Source organism: Macaca fascicularis, chromosome 15 (genome assembly GCF_037993035.2).
Source record: "Macaca fascicularis isolate 582-1 chromosome 15, T2T-MFA8v1.1".
NCBI classification, from domain to species: Eukaryota; Metazoa; Chordata; class Mammalia; order Primates; family Cercopithecidae; genus Macaca; species Macaca fascicularis.
In genome coordinates, this window is record NC_088389.1 from 52,726,911 (window position 1) to 52,750,832 (window position 23,922).

At 35.3% G+C, this 23,922-nt stretch overlaps 1 protein-coding gene across 12 annotated transcripts in view; it reads right to left on the reverse strand.

Annotated features, from left to right (window-relative positions):
* Positions 1-23,922, reverse strand: part of SLC44A1 (solute carrier family 44 member 1) — a 198,229-nt gene that overhangs the window by 69,855 nt on the left and 104,452 nt on the right. For 6 of the 12 annotated variants that reach the window (XR_012424490.1, XR_012424489.1, XM_074016946.1 and 3 more), the window contains 8 exons: positions 21,168-21,261; positions 13,271-13,440; positions 11,218-11,307; positions 8,442-8,581; positions 6,782-6,968; positions 5,048-5,213; positions 4,124-4,280; positions 3,329-3,412 (listed from right to left, as the gene is read on the reverse strand). Coding sequence is in view for 8 of the 12 variants with exons in the window: in XM_074016946.1 (XP_073873047.1) it covers positions 3,329-3,412; positions 4,124-4,280; positions 5,048-5,213; positions 6,782-6,968; positions 8,442-8,581; positions 11,218-11,307; positions 13,271-13,440; positions 21,168-21,261 (1,088 nt within the window). In the remaining 4 variants the exon portion in view is untranslated. The remainder of the gene's footprint in view (positions 1-3,328; positions 3,413-4,123; positions 4,281-5,047; positions 5,214-6,781; positions 6,969-8,441; positions 8,582-11,217; positions 11,308-13,270; positions 13,441-21,167; positions 21,262-23,922) is intronic. The other 6 variants (XR_012424492.1, XR_012424491.1, XM_074016950.1 and 3 more) reach the window with 1 other exon arrangement.

Here is a 23,922-nt window from a genome sequence, read left to right on the forward strand (position 1 = left end):
AAATATGTTAGGGCAGAGGGTCACATGCATGTAACAGGCCTGTGTGGCCATCTGTCCCAGAATACAACTTCTTCATTTTCACATCTTTTTTCCTTTCTCTAGTGAAGGACCCAGAAATTCTCTTAAAGTTTAAAATATTTACATAATGACTCACTTAATAGGGGCAAGCTAGACAGCAATGCTAAGGGAATATAGGGTATGTGCAGTTCTGTGTGGATCCTTATAAATTAAATAAATGAAAGGGTAATGACAATTATTCCTTTCTTATTTAAGGCACAGGGGAGAAAGGGAATGCTATGGTCTGAATGTTTGTGTCTTCTCCAAGTTCATATGTTGAAACATAGTCAGCAAGGTAATGGTATTAGTAGGTAGGGTCTTTGGGAGGTGATTAGGTCATGAGGGGTCTACTCTCATGAATGGGATTAGTACCCTTGTTAAAAAAATTACCCCAAAGAGCTATTTTGTCTCTTCCACCATGTGAAGTCACAGTAAGAAAGCGCCATCTCTGAACCAGGAAACAGGCCCACACAAGCCACGGATTTTGCTGGTGCCTTGATCTTGGATTTCCCAGCCTCTAGAACTATGGGGATAGTTCTCATAAACTACATAACTATGAAAAATAAATTTCTGTTGTTTAGAAGCCACCTAGCATATGGTATTTTGTTATAGAAGCCTGAACAGATTAAGACAGGGCACAAAGTCAAACTCATACTCTATGCCTTATCCAATTTTGTTCTAAATTCTTAGACTTTTTCAAAGTCATAAAAATTACAAGTATGTTGCAAATCTTAATTTCAACAGGCTTTCTTTCTTTCTTTCTCTTTTCTTGACAGAGTCTCGCTCTGTTGCCCAGGTTGGAATGCAATGGCTCAATCTCGGCTCACTACAACCTCGGCCTCCCAGGTTCAAGCGATTCTCCTGCCTCAGCCTCCGGAGTAGCTGGGACTACAGGCATGAGCCACCACATCTGGCTAATTTTTGTATTTTCGTTAGAGATGGGGTTTCACCATGTTGGCCAGGATGGTCTCGAACTCCTGACCTCAAATGATCCACCTGCCTCGGCCTCCCAAAGTGTTGGGATTACAGGCATGAGCCACCGTGCCTGACCTCAATAGATTTTCTTTAAAAACATCAGTGTCTTAGTTTACAGAAGGAATCATTAAAATTTGAGATGTCTGCATATTTTCTATAATAAACCATATTTTTGTTTATGCCACTCAGAAATGTATATATATTTATATATATTTATATAAATGTATATAAATAGATGAGAAAATAATGCTAGCCTTAAAGAGTTGTGTTGACCACATTTCAAACGTGGCCATTTCCTATGAGCCCAGGAGACATGAAGCACTGCGGGTGATCAGTCCCCACATTGTAGCACTTTGTATTCCCAAACAGAACTACAAAGTATGAGTTCAGAATAACTCTCCCTAAGCCTTTGCTCACATGTTTGATTTACTACTATTTTAATGTTCCACTTAAAACTTCAAACATCATGCCTACAAAATGCTGACCAAAATGGACAAAATGTGTACAAAAAAGATCAACATCTCACGGTTGTTGGTACTAAATCACTGACTAATGTTTAGCTTGGGATATGCTCAAAACCTTTGATTTTTGTAACCTTTTAATCGACTATCTTGATATCATATGATGTGTTTTCTTCCTTCAGTATAACTGCACATCTCCTTTTCAAGATTTTTATAGTTTTGTATCACCCTGTTAGTCTTTTTGAGTCCAAATATTCACTAATATAATTAATAGTTCATTCAGAAAACACTAAAAGACCACCTATTGTATATTGGGCACTGTGCTAGCTTCTGAGGAGACCAAGAAAAAGAAGATCTTTACTTTAAAGGAGCTAGAAATGTAAAGGTAAAGTTAATAGATAACTTCGATATAGTGTTGTTAGTATTTGAATATTAAGGTATGACCTAGTGTTAGAAGCTCAGCAGAGGGGCTGGTGTGGTGAAGGATGGCTTCTTGGAGTGACGCTCAGGCAGAATCATTAAGATTCAGTAGGAACTACTCAGGTGTTGGAAGTCATCCCAGGCACACTTGGAAAACTGCAAAAGCAAAAGGTGCCTGGGGGACGGCAGTGGGATTGAGACTAGAGATCTGGGCTTAGCATACCTCTCCAAGGATAAGCTACTTAGTGATGGGTATAAAAATGCAATTATGATCATCTTTAGTGTATCCACCAACTTTCTGATAAAGATGATTTGGCCTCAAACCAATTTTAAAGAACCCAATTTTTCAGGCTGTTATGGCCGTTACTAATTATTTTAAGAATGAGCTTCCAAACATTTATACATCCATAGGGAATATTATGACCTGTAAGAATGTATTTTGCTAATGAAACATCATACCTACTTTCTCATAGTAACCACAGAGCCCAGTAAAGCAAAGTCCGGGCATGCTCAATACCATGACCATAGAACTATCAACCTGTGACTAGCCTGAAGTGAATGGAAAGTGCAATGCTACTCTTTAATCACTTAGCGGCAAATGGTGAGAAAGTCAATTTTACCTCTGGCCTATTAGATGAGGGCATTAATACATTAGAATTGACTTTTGGGGAATGGAAAAGTAACTTAAAAAAATAAAGAAAAGAAGGAAGGAATGCCCCACAGAGACTCCTAGATCCTCAGATATTAGATAGATAGAGGACTAACCCATTCCCCTAAGCCCTTTTATCCTATAAATATCAATTCTTCCATTCAAGCTTATAAGTAGTACTTCCTTTGATAATATTTCCCAGGCCAATATCATAGTGTTTAACAGTTGGGGACCCCCCCCTAAAAAAAGTATCAGCATAGAGAGCACACTAGTTTGAATGATAGTAGCTAGTTGCAGAGAGGGATAAAGCGTCACAACAGCTTTACACTGAAGTTTTCAAACAACATTTTTAAAAATGAAAGGATAATAATAGCCACAGTAGTCAGATTCTTAGGGAAAACTTAAAAAATGAAGGAATGTGAATTAAGGGATAAGAGATAAATGCTTTCCCTGAAAAACAAATCCTAGTGATGTTTCATCTATTTATTAAAATAAAAATAATAACCTATGTAACAAACCTGTTCATGTACCCCTAAACCTAAAATAATAGTTGGAAAAAATTAAAATAATAATGAGCCTTGGCAAGCATATACATTAATTTAAAAAATAAGAATATGATTGAAATAGACATACTTTATCAAGGTACAATGTACAATACCACAAGAAAAACATAACATCTTTCAATTAAGTTTATTTTAGCTTAGGAGAAGAAACAATGAACCTATCTTTGAAAGTAAATATTAGATTTATTTTTAAAATATTTTACCTGATTTAAATAATTTAGGCACTTTTCAAGACACCAAAGGCAACAAATGCAAGATTTCAGCACACATCGTGCACAAGCATTTTCCTGGATAGGGGAAAAATTGAAATAATCAAAAAACCAAAGAATCAAACTGTCATATAGAAGACTTCAAACATTAGAAAAATAAATAAAAATTTTAAAATCACAATTTATGCTTCAAAGCCTCCATACTTGTCTACTTCCTCCTTAAAACATAATGACTGAATTATTTTTAATAAGTTAAATTCAATGTTTATTTAGTCTCTATTGCATATAAGATACAACGAAGTTTGTAACACCTGCAAGGTACTTACGATCTAGTAGGAGAAAAAAATACTAAATACAAAAAAGTTACAGTCAGAATGTAGTATAGATACTAAGTGTTGTAAGAGTGGAGAACAAAGAGACAGCATCATTTGGGAGATGGCAGGAATCAGGAAAGGTTTCTACAAAGGGGTAGAATTTGAGCTAAACTATGTTGAAATGCATGTTATTCCCACAGTCAAGGATAGGGAAGAAGTTCTAATAAGGAAGATATGTGAGTTAACAGAGAGGAAGAGCAGCACAGGAAACTTTTAGTAACTAGTGATTGGATGAATTTTGCCAGAGCATACGGAGCGCATGAGTGGGAGACAGGGTAGAAGGGCTAGATTTTGCCTCGTAAAGACTTTGAAGAAAACACAACTTTGTATTTAACATTATTGGGTGCTTTCCTACATGCAGAACTGAGGTCTGGAATGTGCCCACAGAAAGTACAGAAATGCATTTTCCTCTTACCTTTCCTTTGAGCTGACTGTGAATATACATAAGGATCATTCGCGGAATTTTGACTAATGTGATAATAAAAGATCCTTTTGCCACCGTACCAAGGTGGTAACGAATAAGGCGATTTACTGATGCCAAAATAGGTGTAAATGGCAAATTCCTTTTATCCCTATTTAAAAAATGACCAAAGACAATTAAAACAAAGCCTAGATCAGGATGGAAACACAGGTATGGTTTAGAGTTCAATGCAGTGAAAAAAAAAAAAAAATCAGCTCATCATTCTTATTTTGTCTTATGACAAAATGGCCAAGTGATATATAACTATTACAAATGCTACACATATGCTATATAAAATTAATGTCATTGCTCTATGGTTTCATGGGGTTCTGATGCTCTAATACTTCAAGTTAAATAAAACTGTGCTCCGAAAGCTTTTATTAGTGAATACTTATGGGGTTAACCACATAATCAGAAAACAGAATTTAAAAAGATGTTCAATTTAGACTTGGCATATAATTATAATAGAAAACTATGAGGCCTAAAGCTTTCATATTTGGCTCTAAAGTTACCAAAGGGAACTCACACTTGTTCCGGTCTAAACAAACTAAAAAGATTTGTCCTTTGATGGACTTTTATACAAAGCAGAAGTACGTATGGCACCACTATAAGATTTATTCTTCTGCTAAATACAACTTGTGACATCACGATAAATTTTTTGAGACAATTGCAGAAAAGTATAAAGAATAAAACAACAATCTCTCATTTGACCACCTCCCAGAATTATCAACTATATATAACACTCTATCATATTCATTTCTAATTATTTTGTTAAAGAAATGAAACTCCTACCAGCCCCAGTCTGATTCCCTTCCCCTCCAGCCTGTGGACACCGTCCCTTAGATGAACTTGAATTTTCTAATAACAACAAATTCTCACCTAGTAAAATAGTATGTTACCACAGCTCCTGCCACTGTCATCTGCTGACACGCCAGAATAAATTCACTGATCCAAATCAGGCCCACCACATGGTACCACCACATGTACTGCAGAGGCCCAGAAATTTTGAACTCCACAAAGCCTTGCTCATTCTGAACAGGACTGCCTAGGAAAATATCAAGGGAGGAAAGAAGAAGCACATAAAGTACAAATCCAGAAATACGGCAATTAAATAGAAGGCAATAGGGCCCCCCTACCCCAAGCCACAAACCTTCTGATCCGTGTGCTATTTCATAAAGGGACAAAAACAACTATCACTTGAAAAGTTGTGAAATTAAGAATTGTACTATTATGCATTTTGATGTCCTCAGAGGCATCATATAAAGCTTTTAAAAGTTGTTCTATTTGATAAAATTCTTCTTATATTATCAATTATTTAGTTTAACCATGAATTTTCAAACACTTCAGTTTTTTTCAAGACCTATTATTTATCCAATCATTATGGATTTCTTAACAAAGTACAGAAATTATTATTATATTCAATTGCTAAGTGTGTGTGCTGAATGGACAGATAAGTTACATAGTTACATACAAGTTTACTAACCTTATGATACTCTTTACAATTAGTTCCATTTAAGTTTAACCTTTGATATTCGGTATGGCTGTAAGAAAGTCTGAGTGTCTAACTATTAACTATATCCTCACTTGGAGCTCTAGGTAGGGTCAGATCGTTTCCAAACTAGAAAATCTCAAGGAAGTAAGTATATCCTTGGCTATACCTGGGATTTGAGGTAACTCCTGAGTGACATTGCATTCATTGGTTCATCTTAGAAGGAATCTAAATGTCTGAGTCAGTACCAGAACTTACTTCAAATTCATGATCATTTCAGAATTATAATGCAATTTCAGGCCTTCCCTGATCTAGACTTACATGGCTAGGATGTTCTAAAAAATCACGAATATGGGCTGGGCGCGCTACCTCACGCTTGTAATCCCAGCACTTTCGGAGGCTGAGGTGGACGGATCACATGAGACCAGGAGTTCAAGAGCAGCCTGGGCAACATGGAGAAACCCTGTCTCTACCAAAGATACAAAAATTAGCCAGGCGTGGTGGTGCATACCTGTAGTGCCAGCTGCTCGGGAGGCTAAGGCAGGAAAATCCTTTTAAACCTGTGAGGCAGAGGTTGCAGTGAGCTGAGATCGCACCACTGCACTCCAGCTTGGGCGACAGAGAGACACTCTGTCTCAAAAAAAAAAAAAAAAAAAAAAAAAAAAAAAAAAAGCCAGGAGCAGTGGCTCACGCCTGTAATCCCAACACTTTGGGAGGCTGAGGCAGGTGGATCATGAAGTCAGGAGTTCAAGACCAGCCTGGCCAATATGGTAAAACCCCGTCTCTACTAAAAATACAAAAATTAGCCGGGCATGGTGGCATGTGCCTGTAGTCCTAGCTACTAAGGAGGCTGAGGCAGAAGAATCGCTTGAACCTGGGAGGCGGAGGTTGCAGTGAGCCACGAGAGCGCCACTGCACTCCAGCCTGGGTGACAGAGCAAGACTCTGTCTAAAAAAAAAAAGACGAATATGGAGTAGGTTATTGAAGAGCCATAACCACTACAAGTTCTGATGGCTATTGGACCGTCACCAACAAATGTCTGAAGAATCACCTCTCTCTGATGTTCTAAAATACTGGAATGCAAATCACGTTTGTCACTAAGAGAAAGAAGCATATCTTCTTACCGGTAGTGCCAAGAAAAAGAAGTGTCATGATCCAGTACGCCCAAAACAAGACAAGAGCAAAGAAAGTCCAGAAGGGTTGGAAGACTAGCAGTGGCAAGTGAATGAAGACCTTGCCAGCTACGTGGAACAAGGCGATGGTAAGAGCAACACGTTTGCGCATAACCAACATTATCAGGAATAAGATCACCTGTATGGAGAGAATGGTTTCAGTTATTCTAAGTAGTGAAAACAGAAACCGAAAATAGTGGAAATTTTCAACATAACCCTTCACTCCCAAACCTGGAGGTAGCATTCTTTGAATTTCAATAATATTTTAGCAGTAAGTATCTCTCTTGCAATATTTATTGTCAATTGTATATTACGGTTACCAAGTGTCCTTTAAAGCAAAATATAAAGGATTTATCAACTTATTAATACATCCTAGAATTTTTTCCTTTTCCCTTTGCCACTCATTATGAATCAAAACATATTGTCAGTCAGGATGAGACTCTTTATTTAAACAGATACACCACAAAAATGAGGTTTTTATTTCTATCTTCCTTATTAGACCAACAGCTCCTTAAAAGTGGGATCTGTGTCAGATTCACCCCTTGCTTCCTCCCACCCCCACATCCCATCTCCAGCAGCTGGCACAGCAAATTGTACCTAAAATGAGATTTCATTCATATTTTGTTGTAATATCTGTATAACAATAACTAACAAATATCTTTTGGCATCAATGGTTTTATGGTGGCTTTATTTTTTGTTTCTGATGCTCAATAAAAAGCTTGGGATTGCTCTTAGAAGTAATGATTTTTTTTTCTTTTTTCAGAGAGAAGATAATGATGAACCAAAGATATACATATAAATTATTTAACCACATGTTAATTGGTAATTTTATTGCTTAATACCTAAGCAGCAAATCTCACACACACACACACACACACACACACACACACACACACAAAAATACACATATATATTTTGGAGATAAGTTCTCACTCTGTTGCCCAGGCTGTAATGCAGTGACACAATCATGGCTCAAGTGACCCTCCCACCTCTGCCTCCCAAGTAGCTGGGACCACAGGTGCACACCACCATGCTCAGCTGATTTTAATTTTTTATGGAGACAGGGTCTCACTATCTTGCCCAGGTTGGTCTACAACTCGTGGGCTCAAGTGATCCTCCCACTCCAGTCTCCCAAAGTGCTAGCATTATAGGCATAAGCCACTGTACCTGACCAGACGTATATTTCTGAAATAATGCCATATTGTTAAATGAAAAGTTTGAAAGACAAATGGGAAGATAATTAGTGAACAAGTAAATGGAATGATATATTTTTTAACATACTTTTCTGCAGTAAAGGGAATCATTTTTAAAAAGTAATTATCTTATGACAGTAAGAAATATGTTCTTGTAAACAAATGGTAATGTAAATATTCTAGGTGAACATCCTGTCTCAAAAAGCAGTCAGGGTAGAAAAAATGTTTCATCAAATAGCACTCATCCATGAGGGAATCCTTCAGGAGATTTTTTAGTGTTTCATACACTATGGGACAGAGATATTATCTACTGGAGATCAGGGTCAGGAATGCAAAAGCTAGATTTGAGTTTCTGCTCCATTAATGATCTCCTGCAAATAAAACACAAAACCGAAAGACAAGCCAAAGCCTAAACTCACTGTGAACACTGTAGCTGAAATGGCATAAATGAGGAGGGCCCGAAGGTTGTCTTCAGCTATCTGAAGCTGCTCGGGAGTAATAGTTTCTTTGGGAGACCTTCTTTGCTTTGCATACAGCCACCACAGTACACCTGTGCCTCCTGGAGACAAAAGACCCAATTTTTAATGCAGTAATTAGCATAAGAAAATGTGTAATATAAATTCTCAATTTTCTTGACCCTTCCTACTGATCATCATGGGACTAATGCAGTGACAATCCATTTGGCTGGGAAGTACGTAGCAATAACTTTTTGCCAGCATAAAGAAAGTGTCCATTACTCTATTATCATCCTCCACATTAAGCACTTATAAATCCTTCAGTGTATCAAATAAGCTTCCTTCAAATTTATTTATTATTGACTATGAAGCTAAGAGCGAGCCAGTAGAAACATACACCCCTGAGAGGAACTGATCACAAAGAAAGAGCCTCAGCATTTAAGCTGAGGAGGCTGAAGGAAGGAAATAAGCATCACAGAAAACATCAATGAAGCTTGAAGAGGGCAAGGATCTTCTCTGTTGTACTCATCACAGATACCTCTGTGTCCTGCACTGACACAGTAATGCAGTTGATTAAATATTTGTACAATGAATACATGCAAATCAAAAGAACAGTTCCCTCCAAAGGGAGGAACAAAGAGGAAACCTCTGATAGTGGTGGGTGCTAGGGATGAGCATTTTTTAATCTCCAACACTGGTTGAGAGATTCAAAGAACGAGACTGAAGACGGAGACAAACCTACCTCCACATATGAGAGCTGACTTACATACCTACCTTCAACCCATTCAGCAAACATGTTGAATGCTACAGCACCTATTGTTCTAGCTAGAGATAGAGCAGTAAACAAGGCTGAGTCCTCACTCTTGCTGCTCATGGAACTTATGTAATAGTAGGGGGGGAAAAATAAGAAAACAAGGAAAAATACAATATATTAAGTCTAAAGAAAAAATGATCTCCTGGTAAGAAGGATATAGAGTGTTTGGGTAGGGAAAGCTTTGCAATTTTATATATCATGGGTAAGCAAGGCCTCACTGGTATTAGTAAGATGATAAGTGAGCAACGGAATCAAAGACAGAGAGCAATCTATGACACTATCTAAGGAAAGAGTGTTCTAGGCAAAGTTCAAAGAGGCTGAGGTAGAATCATCCTTAGCATGAGAGCAAGAAGACCATTGTGGCTACTGCAATGAACAATGCAGAAAGTGGTAGAGATGTGGGCAGACAGGTAGCTGGGGACCAGACCATACTGTAAGGCCTTGTAGGTCACAGTAAAAAAATGGATAATTCAGAGTAGAGAGATGTGTGTGTGTGTGGCTGATACGATAAACATCTGGGAGATAAAAAACTGAAGTGAAGTCGAGGTACATCAACATCTGCACTCAAGAGTGAATGAGGTCAAAGACAAATTCCATTGCCTTTTTGTTGGCAAACACCAAGTACAAATTTTCCATCTGTTGAAGAGGAAGAAACAAATCAAAACTACCAGAAATTGGTGAAAAACATTTGAGAGCAAGGGGAATGTTTCCATTTTGAAGTCTTGCAGGTACAAGAAAATTGTTCGGAAAAATGTTTAATATATTCAGAAAATGGAAGAAGAAAATATGTTTCCTAGAAACAGAAATGAATTATAGGAGAAAAGCTGAAGTTAAAAAAATAGAATGAAATTGAAATAATGATGTCAAGGAGGAAGCTATTCACAATAGCCATGGTAGACAGTATTTAGTATTAAACTTTTAATTTGTGTTAGGAACTGTGCTATGTCCTTTATAGATGTGATCTAATTTAATCATCACAACACTATTAATATCTAGAGCTTTAAAGTTTCGTCTAATTCTGAATCATAATTAAATTTGCCTATGATCTTTTGGGGGAATCTTTTTAATTCTGAAATTTTTTATTTGTGTATTTGATTATTGTTTCTGTTCCATTTTTTTTTTTTTCTCCTGAGGTCATGGTTTATTCTTCTGCTATCATCTTCTAACTTACCATTTTACTTTTTTGGTAATTTTCCTTTACATTCAGGAAAACCTCTTCAAATTTATTTCCAAATAACTGATTTAGTTTTCCTTACTAGCAGTTCTGTACTACTTTATAGAAGAAGGACAAGTAGTTCCTACTAAAACTAGTCCAGGAAAACGTAAATGTAAATATAATCATAAAACTTTTTAAGGCAAAGATAAACAAGATTTTTAAAAAGATACAGCAGGTGAAAATAATATTTTAACTTTAATTATAACCCTAGTACAAAAGCTCAGACTAGGGCAAAAAGTGGGAGGGAGCAGAAGAGAGTAGGGGATGAAAGGAAGTAAAGTTTATGCTAAATTTAAGGGAGGTAGGGGAGAACTCAACATATATCATCTTATTTCTGACTTTAATAATCACAGTAGTCTAAAGAATTTCAGGAAAGACAGAACAGATGAGAACAGTAAGACCAAACATACCAGTGAAGATTATAAATGTAATGAGAACAAATTCCATTACTAAAAGGTTTCATATTCAGCTGGTAAAATTTAACTATATATGTTCATATACATATGCATAGAAAAAAAGTCCGGACTTCAAATGCCAACAGTGATGAAATGAGGGGAGGGGCAAATAGAATTATGAGAAATTTTAAGGCAAAAATTAACAGTCTTCCTTGAAGATATAGCATGTGAAAATAAAATTTATTTTCTTCTTTATATTTCTATTTTCTACTAAAGTAGTTAAGTACCATGAAAACAAAGAAACAAATAGCTTACCAAGTGAACCGAGTATGACCAGAATTGTTAAGATCCACACAAGTACTCTTGATATATACCTGATTATCACCATCAAAATCATTGATAGAACTGCAGGGAAGATAAATAGAGAACATATAGAATATTATTTGAAAACACAGGTAAATATAAAGAAAACCTTTTCGATGGTTGCTTTTTTCCCCAGGGAAATAATCTGTTGCTACTGACCACAATTTAGATAAGGAAGGAAACTGGCTGCTGTTGTATTTGACTTTGCTACTTGTACCACTTAAATAGCATCACTCGAAACCAAAGTCACCTAACTGTGGGTTTATAAACTACAGAAAAAAATACATGCAAATGCACATGGTGACTCAAAAACAGCACAGGACTGTTGTGGATTCACCACGGGGAAGACATCAGACATGCAAACATACATGCCAGCACACAAAGTATAGAGAATGACATGTCATGTTGGTGACAAGAAAAATTACTACACATAGACAGAGATCAGTTAAATTAGGCGCTACCCTTTATTGAGTAATCTATGTATTTCAGGACCAACTTAACTTCTGTGACAGTCAGTCCAGAAGCTAAATGGCATCTTATCCTTTTCTGGCTGTTTCTCCTCTAGAACTCCAAAGGATGGTCTGACCCTATGGAGTAACATCTTGAAGCCTACTATGGCCGAACTTCCTCTGTCTAATTTCTCAACTGAGGTCGGGGGTCCCAGGTAAGGAGACCTTCCTCAAAAAGGAGCAAAGCTGTTTGAGTTATACAGCCAATTATTCTACCTGCCCCAAGCTAAATCCCATGTGCTATAATACTGAGTAAAAATCTTAAAGAAGAAAGGAAAGATTTAACCATTGCATGGGAATTACATTTCTGAAATAATAATTTATAAATTTCTTAATTATCTAAAGGCCCATTCCACAAAAAATGAACAAAGATTTTTTAAGTTTATATTACATACTTAAGCCTCAAAAGAGAATCATTCTAATAAAAAATAGAATTCTGATGGCTTAACATTATTGGCACTATTTTTAATTGGATTTTTAGTTTTTTGGTTAAAGTATTCAACTATTTCAAAAACCAAATAATTTTGATATAAAGCTAGACTAAGAGTCAAGTTTCTTTGGGCCACTTGCAAAGCCAAATAAATGGTTGGGATTCGTGTCTAGGTAACATTATTGAGGTACTCACTTTTGCAATAAATGTACAGGAACCAAAAACAGATGGGAGCCTTTCAAATATCACAGAAATAGATTTTCATATGGACAGCATTATTTCAATTGAGTCAAGTACTACCTAAGCAAAAAGAAAATACTCTCTAATGACAGGAAAGACGGAAATACAGCTTGTATCTTCTCAATGGCTATAATTGTTAACAGGCATAAATACTAAGTTTACTTATATAATGAAATAGCTGTTGGTTCCTACCATAGTTTACTTCTCCCAACTAAGAAGGCCTATACATTCTGATAAGGTACACATAGTTCTAGAATAATACAGGGAGTGTTAATCTTGAAAATAAATTTTTTATTTGATTTATTATCTATTTATGGACTAGAAAACTCAGTGGCTAATAGGTGGAGATTTCCTAATTTTTCCAGCAATACATTGATACTATGCACTGTAGCAATGAAAAGGAAATTACATACTTCAAAACTAATCTATCAGAAATCTATATTCTTAGATGGGAATATATAAGAGAATATGTCGCCTCCTGTATAAGTAAATATACCTTTTAGGAATCATAACTAAAAACAGAGGGTAGTTGATTCATTAAAAGAAGCCTCCTGCTATCATATTAAAGTAGCTGTGGACTAAGTAACCAATGTTTGGGAAAACACTAGTTTTCTCCCATGAAAGAAAAAAAGGGAATGAGTTTCAGATATATATACATACTTATATGTACATATTCTTAACTATATATAATCTGAAACAATGATTTTGGCTATGGGAAGTTAAACATTTTACAAGTATCCCCAGTTGTATTCATATTTTGGCTAAAAGACAAAACAGTCTTCTTCTCCAATACTATGCAATAGCTAATAATGAGAAAAACAATTACCTAGTGATAACAAGCAAAGTCCCAATATAATTTCTTTGCTGGTCATTACTCCACTAATCAGCCTGTGTAAGACACTATTGTCACTGACAAAGGTGATCAGGGCCTCTGCAAACTTGGCATAGCAGGAAATGTTCACAGGAGCACAGCGATGGAAGAATGGAATAGGTGCACTGGTGACACAAGAAAAAAAAAATCAGAAAAAAAATTACTCCTACTTAATATAAATGCCACATCAAACACACAAATGAAAGGTGAATATGGCTGCAATACACTCCACCCTCCACGCATCATTATGGGAGCTAAGAGCTGTGTGCTTAATGCTATGAGGATGACTGTCATGGGTAGTGATGCAAATCTTACCACAAGCCTTATCAAAGAGGGTGGAGTGCATGTTCCAACAGAAGACATTACCCTCCCCTTCTGAAAAGAAACACACACACACACATACACACAGAACTACCAAAAGCAAAACCAAACACTTAAAACTCCTTAGCCTGCACATCTACCAGTCAAGGGGCAGATGACAAAGCTTACAAACACATACTTTATTGAACTGAAAATGAATTTTTGCCATAAGCGATTTGAAAATAAAAAGCACATGCTTTTACTTAAAATGTGCCACCATTAATAGAACGTTTCCTCTAACAAAACAGCATACAAAATCTCAGATTAATAAAGGTGTTTACAGCATAAGCTTAATACCTCTCATATAAACAAAGTCATGCTGAGACATCAACAAACAGCATAATAGGCAGCTATTTAAAACAGTAACCATGAGTAGTAATATATAGAAATGCTCATAATGTAATAATAGAAGGGGAAAAAGTATATCGAATGTGATATCTCTGCATAAAAGATTACACATAATCATGAGAACAGAAAATAATTAAAAAGTGAGAAATAGTGGATTTGTTAGGATCACATAATTCTGGGCTATTTTCTTTTCATCAGTCACTATTAATCTAAGGTTATCTGTGTCTAAAAAGATGTAAAATAACCAATTACTTAGTCATTTATATTAGGCTTATATGGACTGAAGCTTTTACTTGCGAAAGACTACAGCTATGTGTAAACTGTGACATTAATCTGGTTTGTTACAACATGGTTCTACTTCTGAGAGGATAGTATACACTATCCTCAACTTCTGAGAGGATAGTATACACTAATCAATGAGAGATTTTAAACACAGAACTATGAATATGCCTTTGGTTGTGATTTACTCGAATTCTAAGACAGCCATATGTATGTCCATGCATAAAGACACACTTATATGTGCCTTATGTTAAAATTTAGCCATGGCTAACATGAATCCCACATTTCCAGAATTGTTCTTGTAACTTTTTTTTTGGAGACGGAGTCTTGCTCTGTCGCCCAGGCTGGAGTGCAGTGGCACCATCTCAGCTCACTGCAAGCTCCGCCTCCCGGGTTCACGCCATTCTCCTGCCTCAGCCTCCCGAGTAGCTGGGACTACAGGCGCCCGCCACCTCGCCCGGCTAGTTTTTTGTATTTTTTAGTAGAGACGGGGTTTCACTGTGTTAGCCAGGATGGTCTCGATCTCCTGACCTCGTGATCCGCCCGTCTCGGCCTCCCAAAGTGCTGGGATTACAGGCTTGAGTCACCATGCCGGCCCCTTGTAACTTTTTTTAAAATGGTATCCATGAAAATATGTTCATAGAACTTTAAGTTACAGCTACAACTACGTTTTTGACTGGAACGATACAAATGTGTTCTCATTCTTGGTTGGCACTGTATTTTGGTCCAATGAGTGGATAAAATTACATGGTTGGGCACTACAAGGTTTCTAATCTCAGCAAAGCAACTTTGTATGACCTGAAGCAAAACACTATCCTCATTTCCTTCCTTGAAAAACAATGTTTCTTTTCCAGTAAGAATATAAGCACACTATGTATCAGTTTCCTTTAAATGGTAGTAAACGAGCACCATTGGTGGTAAGAATAAGTGACATCTTCCATGCTGTCATATTTGGTGGAACATTAAAATAATATAATTTTAAAGATCTAGCTTTGCCTTAGTCTTGCTTTAGTAAATATATCCAAAATTGATGACATAACAATATGACATGAATATTTGTTTTTAAAAATTGCCTCTTGCATCCCTGTGTATTTGTGTAAACCTCCAAAATGGTATTAGTGAAAGTTAATGCCAAAGGTTTGACATCGTATCAGAAAGCACAGGAAGTCAGAGCATTCTAAGAAATGCTTGAATTATAGGTATTCAAATCATTGTTTTTTTTTAACCAAAAAGTGCTTCACAAATGATGCAAAAAGATATTAAATTATAGAATACTTTTAAGTGAAGCAGATTTAGTTAAAAATATTATGAGACTCAAAAAAGATTAACTGTAAATTTCTAAGTCAATAGAAGCTGATTTGTTACAGAAATCTTTAAACTGACAACTTTGCCATGATGAAACTTCTTTTCTGATGTTGTCTAGATGCTATCTCTGCAAGTTAATGTCTCTGCCTAAGGACTCTTCTAACCATATTTTTAAACTAAAGCCTGGTTCTCTATCCTTCAAAACTAAAATCCTCTCTGTTTCATGATTATCTATAACTCCATCCTCTTTATTTATTACCCCATCATCTGTGATTTAGTGTCTATTTAATTCATTTGCCTCCAACCTTGAACATAAAATATATTCACTTAACGATACTGATGTCTTTTTCTTGTTTTCAGTACCCACTATTTTTCTCAGCCCTGCTTTCCTGTTTTCTTTTTCCTGCCAGGTAACTATAAAAACCCCCAATTCTTCTAATCTTGCACCCTGCCTGTAACTCCATCTCTCTCTCTTACTTTCTCCATTGGTTAGCTGAAAGAGTAGGAGTAAGTACTCTGCAAGTCTCTTCAGATCATCATCATCATCCAAGAGGGCACCCATAAATCGATGACACAAAATTATATAGGAACAGGATGCCCAATATGTTCAGTGTTGTTGTTGTTGTTGTTGTTGTTTTCAAATTTAGGATGAGAATAGATGATTTTAAAATAGAATGACTATAACTCTCAAAATGAAAATACTTCATTTTTATTTAGGAGGAAATGCTGGGTAATATCTGCTCTGAACTTACCCTTTCAAACATTTTTACACACTGTTTATTAACAGTTGGCCAATTGGAAAGAGTACTTTTATAAGTATCCTTCAAAGAACTGGAGTAAAATAACAGCAGCCCTTTACACCAAAATTCAGTCTATGTCAGTTAAAAAAAAAAAAAATAAATAAATAAAATAAAATAAAACAACCTGATGCTCTAAATTTAAAGGTATAAAATTAGCACACGCTGATTAACTACATTGTCTAGCTGATAGTCAAAATCTGTTCCTAGTGGTAATGAAAAACAAAAATAGAAGGCAAACATAAGAAGAAATAATATATAGGGACATTATTCAAAAATAAGATGAAATACTTAGCTTTAAAGTAAAAAGCACTAGATTCTCTTGTTTGAAATCTAAACAAACTAGATTTCCTTACTTGTCATTCTTTTTCTCAACTTTTCCCCAAACAAAAACAACTCTGCCGGCCACAGGGTTTTGATACTTGAATTGTTTTCTTACTTAAAAAAAAAATAAGTAATAATTGTGTCATTGAAATGGTTTGTTTTATATGTTAGCATTGAAATCCCATGTGATTTAATGAATTTAGGTGGAGTTGAATACACCAATTTCATATGCCTCTGAGAAAATAATACTTTTGAGGAGCTAGTATTATGAGATCATTTCTACTTTAGTATCTTATGTAAATGACACATTTTGTGCTTCTTAATTAAAAGGACAAGCCTAAAGTATTCTATATACAGTAAGTTTTTCTACATTCCAAAGCCCACCAAATATTGAATCTTTAGTAAGTCGATATAGTCACATTAGGAAGTGATGTTGTTTCACTTGCTGAAGCAGTCAAGAACAAAATGAATTTATAATGACTCTTTTAAAGTTTTTACATTAGTCCCTCATATGAAAATTATATCTTACCTTGGCAAACATACTGTCCATTTCCCTTTCAGTTCAGATCATCACAGTTAATAAGCTCCCTAAAGTATGATGACTAACAATGCCTAATACCACTTGTCCATTTGCCTTCACAAGAAGGCAGGGGTCTGCATCTCATATAATTACTTTAGAACCTCAGGTTATAAAGAAACAATTACACATGATGTCTAGCCAAAGTTTTATTTAAGTAAGTATAACAATGAAGTATTCTGGCAATATCTCTACAGTACACTAAAGGCAGGAAATATGAGTCTAAACATGGAGTGGTGTTTCTTTTTTCTCTTCTTTCACCCTTTTTAAAACATTTTTGTTATTTGTTTATGTATGTATGTATGTATGTATGTATGCATGCATGTATGTTTTATAGAGAGAGAGGGTCTTGCTATGTTGCTCAGGTTGGTTTTGAACTTCCAAGCTCAAGTGATTCTCCCACTTTGGTGTCCCAAAGTGTTGGGATTACAGGCATGAGCCACTGTGCCCGGCCTTCTTTCACTCCTATACTCTTTGTTGTTTTTGAACACTCATTGTGGTATAGATTACAACATCCTGGATTCAAATTCCAATTTGCAGCAATTAGTTGTATGGCTTTAGATAACCTCTCTCATCTTCTTTTTCCTCACCTACAAATTGGGGGCAATATCTTGATAGGTTTTTGTGAAGGTTAAATGAGATAATATATATGAGAGATACTGTGGGATAGCTGGCAAGTAGTAGATGATTTGTAAATGTTAATTTATCCTTGAATCCTCCATTGAAAAATATGAACAGATAACATTTTTTTCTTGGCTATTAATTTCTTTCTTTTTTCTTTTTTTTTTTTTTTTCTGAGACAGGGTCTTGCTCTGTTGCCCAGGCTGGAGTGCAATGGCACAACCTTGCCTCACTACAATTCCACCTCCCAGGTTCAAGCGATTCTCATGTCTCAGCCTTCTGAGTAGCTGGGATTACAGGCATGCAATACGACGCCCAGCTAATTTCTGTGTTTTTGGTAGAGATGGGGTTCTGCCACGTTGGCCAGGCTGGTCTTGAACTCCTGACCTCGAGCAATCCACCTGCCTCGGCCTCCCAAAGTGCTGGGATTACAGGCATAAGCCACTGTATCTGGCCTTTGGCTATTAATCTGTCATTTATACATTATTGTATCATTAATTCCCCAGCATCTAGTAAACTTTCTGTCATCCAGAGGTGCCCAAACACATGATGAATAAACTGAATTTATGTAATCTGTTTCTACTATTGCTGTTTTCTCCAGCTATTTCTAAAAGCACTGTAAGTATACTGGCTAGCTATTCCCCATACTGCCACCGTGGTTGGCATTTCACCAATAGAGAATTATGAATTTGGATAAAATACAACTCTTTCTAGGCATTTGTTTTTAAAATTCAAAAGCTTTTAGGAATGGTAATCATCTGGTTATTATGTGTCACTAATGCTTCATTGAAAATTAGTTTACAATTGCTTTTCTCTAAAACAGGTGCTGCTTTTAGCTGTAGAAGGCCCCTGGATACCAAAGAAAGACGGGCCAAAGGAAGAGGTTCTAGAATTTTAAAGAAATACCTCCTAAGTCAAGTGCCAAACACAGTAATAGATGTTTAATGAGTATTATCTTGTTTAACTCTTACAATTCCTTGAGGGGAGTATGACTATTCCCATTTCACTCATGAAAAAACTTGGTTTACAGAGAGGTTAAGAGGCTTGCAAGAGGTGACAAATTGAAAGTAATATGGAATTCACCCCAGACTTATCTCAAAGTTCATGTCCTTCTGTCCCAGTAGGATGCTCCTAGAAGGACACCAAAAGAGATGTGAAGGATGCTGAGGGGTACTTGCCTGCCTCATAGTTTTGCCTGGTGCTGGTCTTTTGCCATTAAAAAAAGTCACCAAAAACATAGTCCCTACTAGACTATGAGTTTAAGGACAGAGACTAGGTCTTACTCACCTTTGGAAACTTGGTATCTAATACAACGATGTGTGGAACGGGGTGATGCCCCAAGTCTTTTTATTAAAACAAATTTATTCTTATTCTCAGATTCTTTCAGTTTGTTTACCTAATACTACATAGCTCTGGTATTTACAAGATTTGCCTTCTTTCTATCAAATGTTCTTCTCTTTTACTTTCCAGCTGGCTTGGTTCAGACAAAAGTGATAACATACTTAGACTGTGATGTACTAAAATAAGTAAAACATAAGGATTTTTAAACACAGCATGCAGTTTTCAGATGGTATAGGTTCAGCACTGCATTTTAGATTACTGAGATATTAGATGATGACCTTGTTAGAAGCCATTTCTGTCCATCTCTAAAATCTTCTCCCCTGATACTATTCTTTGTCTTCCAGTGAATACCCCTAGGACATTGTGAGATGCATGTGTGTACCAAAAACTGAAAAAACCAAGATAACCAGGAACAGGCAGTCCTCAACAAAGTGGCATCAGAGGTCAGAGGCAGGGGAGGATGTGCAGGATGAGCTGAGCTGCCCCCACCTGACATCCTGCCCCCATTACACAGGAGCAGAGACCTCTCTCTCATAACCAGGCTTTCCGGCTATCCTGTCATAATATGTTTTAATCTTGAAAGCATGATTCTATATTCAAAGTATATGTTTAAAACAGACTTTACCAGTTGGATAGATGAGGGTATAGAGCTTTTCTCATTTTTATATGGATAAATTTTCTCCTAAGACTATTCGAAGGATCCCCTTTTCTTTACTGCCACAGCCTCCCTAATATTCTCAACTTATATGAATGTAATCTCCGTAGCTGTTGGTTTAAGGCCATAATTTGTAGGTCTCTCTTACTATCTTTTAAAATAGTTCCTTTAGTTTTATGTCTACAGGCTTTAAATTTTGATTTTCAATAGCAACTTGACAAGATTAATGAGCTGAAAATATATTTAACTGATACATCTTTTTTCTACTGTCAACAGAAAATTTCAAATTCAAGTTAATAAAACCCAAGTTACACCCATAAGTAATCCAAAAGAAAGTAGACATGAGTGTCAAAATTTTTTATACAACAGCTTCCTATAATATATTGAGATGCAATTATAAGTGGCCTCAAGTACATTTTCCTGGAGAAGTTGACTCATGTTACACACAGTTGGCAATATACACTAAGGTTGTGATTTGACCAACATTCCAAAGTGTGTAAGTGTGTGTATATATGTGCACAAATGCATATACAAAACTATACATACACACATATACATATACCTAATTCTGAGCATATATTTTACAATGCTTGATAATGCATTTCCTTTCAAAAAACCTATTTATAATTTTAAATGTTGCTTTACTTGTAACTACTTTGAGATCCTTCCAAAGAACATTTCTTGTTTCATCTTTGTATCCATTATGCACAGTAGGTACTTAATAATAAATGTTTGTTGAATAAGACCTTGGGTAAGATATAGCAAACAACCTAATACAGAGAATGGCCCTAAAAAAATATAACCTGAAACTATGGGGAATAATCACTGGCATACTTTCTAAATCCACAAAGTAAATTTACAACAATCCCAGTAAATATTACTAGGATCAATTAAAAAAACTCTTTGGAGATTGTGAGAGTTGGTTTCTAAGTTTGTTGCAGATTTTACAGCAATTCAGTGGTTTTGTGCACTTAAAAATTATGGCATGAAAATAAAAACAAAAAAAGAAAGCCCCTAAAATAAATTTAAAATATCTCAGAACAAGAAAAGTTGGCTGTCTACCTGTTGTTTTTAAATATTAAATATATAATGTCATTTCTATTCCTACTTTAAAATTTTTGTTATAAAAGTATTGGACCTGGCCAACAGGTATCAAATAACTATTTTCTCAGAATAACATATATTGTTTAAAATTTACCTACAAAAACAACAGTCACAAGTTAACAACTTTGCAATAAAATTTACCTCGCTGGAACTGGTAGTTTGGGGCAGAGAACAGAAGATTTTGAAGATGTAGTGTATTCAGAAGGCTTTAGGTTGTAGCTACATAGTGCTGAACCTGTTCAAAGAAAAATTATATGTTAGCTGGCAGAAGAGTCAGAAAAAATTCTCTATCCATTTTAATTTTGTATCATTCAACATATGCAACTTTCCAAACATTATAGAATTCATAGAAATCTGATTTGATGTATAAGTCCTCAACCATTTAAAATTGATTCTTCTCTAAAATTACTATTAATGTAATTCATGTACAAATTTGAATTAATATTAAAGGTAATAATAAGTACTAGAACTACCTTTATTGAGTGTCAGGTTCTCTGCAAGATGACATTTATGTATTATACAATTTACTATAAGTCTATAAGGCAGGTATTATTAAGCCTACTTTAGAGAGAAGGAAATAGAGGCTAAGAGATAAGGTAAATAACTTGCCTAAGAACATAGAGCTAGTAGGAGTAGAGCTGGGATTAAACACCACGTCTCTTGACTACAAAGCCTGTGCTCAATTACATATTATGCCTGTTTTTCCTATGCCTACCATTACTAAATGTTTACAATTACTGCATTTAACTCATATAAATTTGGATAATACATTACTTATTTAAAAAGCAGGAAACATTCCTAACTGTAAATAAACGGAACAAATTGATAAAACTGATAAACTGATAAAAGTGATTCCTAGTTTTCAGAGTTTAAGACAGCTTAAATTCAACTGTAGATTGGTTATGCAAAAAAACATTAATTTTTCTGATTATATGGCCAACACATATCGAATATACGTAACATGTATACAGTGTAAAATTTACATAATACATTAATGTATTATATAATTTACTATAACTCTATAAAGCTGGTATATACATTAATTTCCTTAGTATAGAAAATTGAGAGGGATAAAGTCCACTAAATCCAACATAAGTCTTATTTTCCTGATCCGTTAATTTTAAAATACAGCAACTAGAATACTGGAAGGTTCATTGTATAATATATTGTTAAGTGAGGAGACCCAGGCTCCAGTTCTAATTTTGCTGCATTTCATCACAGAAATGGTTTATATTTTATTAACTTCTGTTCCCACCAGATTACTAATTTGGTCAAATACTTTATTATGAAATAAACAGAATAGCTTTGCATCTGTATTATGATGATACTGAACTTTTATATTATACCACCATAGAAAAAGCTTAAAATATAATGTGAACAGCAGACTGCAACACTGAGTTAATTATGGAAAAGGCATGTGAGCATAGGAGAAGGAACTGGAAGGGAATATAGAAAAAAGGATATAGCTTGATTTAATGGGACAACAAAATTGGGAACAAATTTATTTCATTTATATCTTGTCCTATCAATCAAAATAATTTTTAGAAAGGCACAAACCAACATTTAATTTAGCAATGCTGCCCCAAACCAGCAAAAAATCCAAGTGATTAAATATGTGAGCCTTAACAGCATACTGATATGAGTGCATGTAGCATATATTTTATATAAAGATAATCTGAGTAATCTGACAATGCAAAATATTTTTAAAGCGATAATTATGAGTTACATGGCACTGTTCTTCAAGTTTTTTAAGCTTAAAGTAGGCTCAATAAGAAACTAAGTTTTAAAAATTGTGCTTGACTATTCTTTTGCATTTTAATGATCTATTTTTTAAAAAGCTAAGGATGAATATTAAATATTTAACTCTTCTAAGAGCATTGTCTTTCACACTTGAATATAATGCCACTAGATTACATTTATAGTAATTTTGCAGAAAACATAACAATGGCAAGGAAACATTTTAGATTAATCCTGAAATAGCTAGGAGTCCTAGTATAGAATTGCTTAGGAAAAACAGCAACTGTGCCAATAAGTGTCGAGCACCCGATGTGATCATCAACTTCCTGATCTGAATTGTCAACTTATTTCTTTCAGAGTCCAAGATGGAATCGATTTGCACAAAATAAAAGGCCCTAACTAAAGCACTTTGTGTCAGTGCTGCCAAATACACTGCTTCATCTGAATTCAGTTAGCATAATCTCTATCCCCACCCTTTCTTAATTTAAAAAAGGAGGTCAGCAGGTGCAATGGAGTTCAATTTTATAAATACTTTCCCAGGATAATACTCAATGAAAGGATAATAGCCTTATCTCTGATGGTATTCTGGGACACAGGCCAGTACTAAATAGATCCTGTACTAAATAGATTAAAGGAAAAAGATCTTTACAATGTGTTAGTAGTAATAATCATAAGAAACCTTATACTGCTTCCTGCTCAAAGGGTTGATGAACAGAGAAGCCTCAATGAAGAACATTAAAACAATTCAGTAATGGCAAACATTTTACAACTGTTTTTCTTTTCATGTTCATTAGCTAAGCATTTTCAGTGAACATTCTGAAGGTAGTATTTTTTCTTTTTTTTTTTTTACAGTGAACGTATAAAAAATACTTAGCACAAGAAGTTTGGATCTAACCAGTAGGACAAAGTTTTCCTTCTAATGTAAAAGCAGGTAAAAATTATACGAGTAATGAAAAGTAGAAAACTAAGAACAAAAGCTTATCTAAAGCATACCAGAGGTAATCCATGCAACTCAGCCGATGTTATTCAAAGACTATCAAAATGAGTGATCTTAGGAACCTAACTTTAGTGTATAAACATTTATCATGGCAAATGGTTACTATGGCCCCCAGAATGTTTAACTACTATAATTTTTCAAATGCTGTATAATAGTCAATTA